Source organism: Babylonia areolata, chromosome 5 (assembly GCF_041734735.1).
Source record: "Babylonia areolata isolate BAREFJ2019XMU chromosome 5, ASM4173473v1, whole genome shotgun sequence".
NCBI classification, from domain to species: Eukaryota; Metazoa; Mollusca; class Gastropoda; order Neogastropoda; family Buccinidae; genus Babylonia; species Babylonia areolata.
The window spans coordinates 42,348,729-42,355,637 of record NC_134880.1 but is presented as its reverse complement, the minus strand read 5'-3'; the positions used below and the strand labels follow the sequence as shown (position 1 = coordinate 42,355,637).

The 6,909-nt window shown below is 42.7% G+C and overlaps 1 protein-coding gene across 1 annotated transcript in view; it reads right to left on the bottom strand.

Moving 5' to 3' along the window:
- LOC143282281 (putative ammonium transporter 2) overlaps positions 1-2,178 on the bottom strand; it is a 38,247-nt gene extending 36,069 nt beyond the window's left edge. Inside the window, exon 1 of the mRNA XM_076587881.1 lies at positions 2,154-2,178. Coding sequence (XP_076443996.1) covers positions 2,154-2,163 — 10 coding nt within the window. The 5' untranslated portion in view covers positions 2,164-2,178. The remainder of the gene's footprint in view (positions 1-2,153) is intronic.
- Positions 2,179-6,909: the final 4,731 nt, after the last annotated feature.

Below are 6,909 nucleotides of genomic sequence, written 5' to 3'. Positions count from 1 at the left end.
TGGTGAATGCACTGATGAGGATCCAGTGATGATGATGATCATGATGCTGCTGCTGCTGCTGCTGATGGTGATGGACAATACAGCTCATCTGACTGCATAGTGAAGATGATGAAGGCACCAGTGATGATGATGATGATGGTGGCGTTGAAGATGATAAGAACGACGATGACTATTATAACGATGGCGACGACGATGATGATGATGGACAATACAACCCAGCTGACTGCATGGTGAAGCTGATGAAGGCACTGGTGAAGACCCAGTGATGATAATGATGATGATGACGACGATGATGATAACGATGATGATGATGATGATGATGATGATGACGATGATGACGATGATGATGACGATGGTGGACAGAAACATTCCAGCTAACTGCATGGTGAAGCTGATGAAGGCACTGGTGAGGATCCAGTGATGATAATGTTGATGATGATGATGATGATGATGACGACGACGACGACAACGATGATGACGATGATGATAATGATGACGATGATGATGATGAGATGATGATGACGATGACGATGACGATGATAATGGTGGAAAAAAACATTCCTGCATGGTGAAGCTGATGAAGGCACTGATGTGGATCCAGTGATGATGATGATTATGATGCTGCTGCTGCTGATGATGATGATGATGGACAATACAACTCATCTGACTGCATGGTGAAGATAATGAAGGCACCAGTGATGATGATGATGATGGTGGGGTTGAAGATGATAAGAACGACGATGACTATTATAACGATGGCGACGACGATGATGATGATGGACAATACAACCCAGCTGACTGCATGGTGAAGCTGATGAAGGCACTGGTGAAGACCCAGTGATGATAATGATGATGATGACGACGACGATGATGATGATGATGATGACGATGATGATGATGACGATGATGACGACGACGACGATGATTAATACGATGATGACGATGATGATGACGATGGTGGACAGAAACATTCCAGCTAACTGCATGATGAAGCTGATGAAGGCACTGGTGAGGATCCAGTGATGATAAAGATGATGATGATGATGATGATGACGACGACGACGACAACGATGATGACGATGATGATGATGACGATGATGATGACGATGGTGGACAAAACATTCCTGCATGGTGAAGCTGATGAAGGCACTGATGTGGATCCAGTGATGATGATGATGCTTATGATGCTGCTGCAGTGATGACGATGATGGACAATACAACCCAGCTGACTGCATGGTGAAGATGATGAAGGCACTGGTGAAGACCCAGTGATGATAATGATGATGATGACGACGACGATGATGATGACGATGATGATGATGATGACGATGATGATGACGATGACGATGACGATGGTGGACAATCCATTCCTGCATGGTGAAGCTGATGAAGGCACTGATGTGGATCCAGTGATGATGATGACGCTTATGATGCTGGTGCAGTGATGATGATGATGGCGACGATGACGATGATGGACAATACAACCCACCTGACTGCATGGTGAAGCTGATGAAGGCACTGGTGAAGACCCAGTGATGATGATGACGATGATAATGACGATGACGATGACGACGACGATGATGATAACGACGATGATGATGATGATGATGATGACGATGGTGACGATGATGATGATGATGATGACGATGGTGGACAAAAACATTCCAGCTGACTGCATGGTGAAGCTGATGAAGGCACTGGTGAGGATCCAGTGATGGTAATGATGATGATGACGACGACGACGACAACGATGATGGTGACGATGATGATGATGATGACAATGGTGGACAAAAACATTCCAGATGACTGCATGGTGAAGCTGATGAAGGCACTAGTGAGGATCCAGTGATGATGATGATGATGATGATGATGATGTTGATGATGGACAAAACAACCCACCTGACTGCCTGGTGAAGATGATGAAGGCACTGATGAGGATCCAGTGATGATGATGATGCTGACGACGATGATAACAACGACGACGACGATGATGTTGATGGACAAAACGACCCACCTGACTGCATGGTGAAGATGATAAAGGCACTGGTTAGGATCCAGTGATGATGATGATGATGATGATGATGTTGATGATGATGACGATGATGATGATGATGATGATGATGATGATGATGATGATGGACAAAACGACCCACCTGACTGCATGGTGAAGATGATAAAGGCACTGGTGAGGATCCAGGTAGCATCATCCCAGGTGATGGGGCCCTTGGGGTCGTTCTCCTGTGGGCTGGCGGCGGTGGTGATAGTGTTGTTGGTCTGGGTGGTCATGATGCACGTGCAATGTCCTGTGCAGTTCCTGCTGTTGTGTGGTCATGCAAATGGTCACCGAACATCAATTTACTTGTTCATTTATATTTTCACAGTATTGGTTGTTTATTTACAATACTGACCCACTAAAAATGTGTACTCTTTCCTTTTGTAATCAAATCAGAACAAAATTAATCAAAGATACTTTATTTCTCCACGTGGAAATTGATGTGCGCAATCACAAGCTCGTTAAAAACACAGATGACCAATCACACCATAAAAAGAGATTAAAACTAGTCAAATAAAAATCCAAAATAGCTCTGAGTTATTGTCGATAACGTTGCACTTTTGACAGCAGACAATATGTAAATAATTTGTTGGATTGCATGTTTTGAAGATCATATTCTTCTCTATATCAATTCACCAAAGCATACAAGCAAACTAGGTCATAATTTATGAAGAATTTTCATCGTCATTCCATTGTCGTTGCCCGTGTGGTCGAACGTGGAGACTAACAGTCTCAGATTCTTCACGGCCAGTGTGATTCAAGACAGATTCGACACTTTGTAACTGTATATAATCAGCACACTTAAAAAAAAGAAGAGAAGTTAGGAGGTGCAGGTGAAGAACCCTCAGCTTATTTCACAGAATGCCATAAGCTTACATTTGGGCCAACAGCAAAGTGAGAGCTGTATGATCAATGGTTTCTGCATTGCAAATAGAAGTCATTTACAGCTTGGTCTTCTGTGAAGGACTATGAGTCTCAAGCCAGGAGGCAAAATTGCTCTGGCTCTTTGTGTTGCAGCCTTGGGGGCTAGTTGGCCTTTGGGAACCATAGCAATGCCGACAGCCAGAAAAACCTCTTTGGCCGAGAGAGTGGGGATGTAACTTGGGCGAGACACTCTCCACTACAATCGAATTCTAGTCCAGATAGCCTGGACAGCAGTTGCCTCCTCTGCTTTTCTGATGGTCATAGTCGGATAAGACTATCATACATTTGTATTAATAAATCATTGATGATGTGAGTACAGTAATAATCACGCTCGCATTGCATTGTTTGTTCGGGGATATATATATATATATATATATATATATATATATATATATATATATATAGAGAGAGAGAGAGAGAGAGAGAGAGAGAGAGCTTTTTCTCCCCCTCCCCCCTTTTTTTTGACGGCGTCTTTGCATGACATGTCTGCTATAAAAATTAAAAAAGGACAAAATACAAAACAAATAAAACCATTTGCTACGCTAGTATTATAAAATCAGGGGCCTATCTTAACGGGAAAAAAATTGATGTCGTGCTTAGTTGGAGCTAGATAACCAGCAGTAGATGTTGTGGCCCATTTTCAGTGTTTTTCTTTTGATTGCAGTGATGTGTTCATCCAGTGTATTCCAATCAGAGAGCCGCTCTTTCCGTTTTGTACCTCCCCACCCTCCATCCCCCTGCCCCCCAAAACATACAAAGATTAAAAAAGCAAACAAACAAAAAAAAAAAAAAAAAAGAAAGAAAAAAAGAAACCGCCCCAAAACACAACAAACAAACATGGCGGCTTGAGCTGACAAGTGTCGGGTCACGTTCGTGATATGGGTCATTTTGGATAATTAAAAACAACAACAAAATCCTGACTCTTGATTAAAAGGGAGAATTACACGCAACATACTATTTCTTATATGTCTGCATTATAAAACACAAGATCGAAGAATTCATGATAAAAAAAAAAGAAATTAACAAATAAGTAAATAAAGATTTTTTTTTAAATCAATAACACAGGCACCTCTAAAAAAACAACAACACCCCATACACCCCTCCCCCCCACCAAAAAACAACAACAGCAACAACAACAACAAAACACACACACACACACACACACACACACACACACACACACACACACACAAACTCTTGGTCAAAGGTCGATGTTACGAAAACAGCAGTGGAAACAAACAACGTAACATTTTAATAGAACCAACAAAGAACTGAAAGCGGAAACCAAACGAGTCAAAAACGAATCAACCAATCAACAACAATCATACCATCGAGTCATCTTACCTCCAAAGTCTCTTAGCAGCTGGCAGGAACGGCAACTCTTGTATACTCTGTCGTTCGCAGTACATCAACAGTTCCTCCCTGCTCAGGTAAATGACGTCTGCTGCTTTTGCCGTCTTCCATTTGTCCAAGATTACCCCCCCCCCCCCCCACACACCACAGTCGTAACAGAAAACAAAGTCAGCTACAGCCAGAAACGCATAAACAAGCCAGGAACGATCGATGTGTTTGCGAGGCTACTGACAGCGGTCGATGTGTCAGTTAGCTCGTGATTGGATTGGTCGACCTGGTCTGAGGTCTATCAGTGTTTTCCATCGACATCGAATCTGTGTGCGTCCGTAGGTGTTTTTTTTTTTTTTTTTTTAAGCCACGCCTCTTCTGTTTTCCACTTTCTTTCCCAACTCTCTCTCTCTCTAGTCTCTCTTCAGTATCTCTCCTCTCTCTGGGAGAGGCTTTACGTACTTCTCTCCCTTGGGTCTGAACAGCAGTTGTTGGCTGGCAACACTCAGTGGGGCGCTGAGAAGAAAAAAAAAAGGAGATCATAATAGTAAGAAGAAGAATGATAATAAGAATAATAATGAATTATGATGATGGTGATTATGATGATTAAGATGGTGATGATGATGATACCACCACCACCACAACCACCAATAATAATAATGATGATGATGATGATGATGGTGATGATACCAGTTCTACCACCACCACCACCACCACTAACAACAACAACAAAAACAACGACAACAACGATGATGACGTTGATGATGATGATGATAATAATAATAATACCAGCACTACTACTACTACTACTACTACTACTACTATGATGATGATGATGATGATGATGATGAAGGTAATAAGAATGATGATAACGATAATGATAACAATGAGGTGACGGTGATGATAATGATAATGATAATGACATGAAAGTAATTTGCAGAGCTCCTGACATTAGGTTCCAGACCGCAGACATGCGCATTCAAATTACGTATGATTATGAACCATCGCAACATACCAAAACGCACACACACACACACAAACGCGCGCGCGCGCGCACGCACACAATACACACACACACTCAAGCGATCATTCTCTCTCTCTCTCTCTCTCTTGTGTGTTTCTCCTTCTCACTCCCTCTCTTTCTATCTCTTATGTTTGCTTTTTTTTTTGTTTTGTTTTGTTTTGTTCTTAAAAAAAAAAAAAAATTCTTTTTCTTCTCTCCCCCCTCCCCCTCCCCGGACTCTTTCCACATTTCCATGCACTTAAATGATGCTTCACGCTTTGTTTTCGTTTTCGTTTTCGTTTTCTTGCCCTACCCTCTTTCTTATAAACCCAGGCATTTTACTAATGCTTCGTCTTTTGTTTTTTTCTTCTTCTTTTCTTTTTTTTTCTTCTATCTATCCATGCACTCAAATGATGTTTCGTGCTTTGCTGTCTTTTTTTTCTTTTCTTATTTTCCCTCCCCTCTTTCCATCTATCCATGTACTTAAATGATGATGAGTAGAGGCGCTGGTGTGTCTGTCTGTCACTGCCTGCCTGCTTGTCTGTTAGTCTGTCTGTCTGTCTGTGCGTCTGTCTGTCTGTTCGGATATGATGAGATGGACCGAAGCTTTCTTGGTTGTTGTGTTCGGAATCTGTGTGGTTGTGTTTGGACTTATTCATTTAGTTATTTCATGACATATAGGATTTATTCATTCGTATATTTCATCTAATTACTTTCTTCCCCCCCCCACCCCCCCCACCCCCACTCCTCTCCCTCAAGTTCTGACTAAGCGTGTTGGGCCATGCTGCTGGTGACGGAGGCATCTGCTTGGTTGTTGCGTATATGGATTTGCCTGAACGCAGTGACGCCTTCTTCAGTGAGTAACTGAACTGAATTGAACTGTCTGTCTCTTTCTCATCGACCCATAATTATGGTGGGTCAGATTTGATGGGGTGAGCTGAATAATGAGATTGAGACAGTGGACACACACACACACACACACACACACACACACACACACACACACACACACACACACACACACCACACACACACACACACACGAGCTGAAAGCAGGATATTGACAGCAAGGGAGATAATGATGATGCCACGTACACAATCACAATCACTGTCAAGAACAAGTATGGCATGGACTTGTTTAGGCAATGGACTCAAATGCAGGTACATGCACATGAACACCGCTGTTTCTCGCGTAAACACACACACCCGCTTGCGCGCGCGTGCACACACACACACACACACACGCACGCGCGCGCGCACACACACACACACACACACACACACACACACACACACAAAACCACATACACAACCACCCATCTTGTTATGCATAATTGTTCATGCTTGTATATGCGCGTGTACACACGCACAACACACACACACACACACACACACACACACACACACACACACAAGCACATATATTCACGTACTAATGCGTGAATATTCAAACGCGTACATGCTATTATGCGCGAGTGTTCATGCACGGGCGCTCACACGGACACACGCACACACACACACACCACACTAACACAAACCACACACACACACACACACACACATACACACACACACACACACACACACA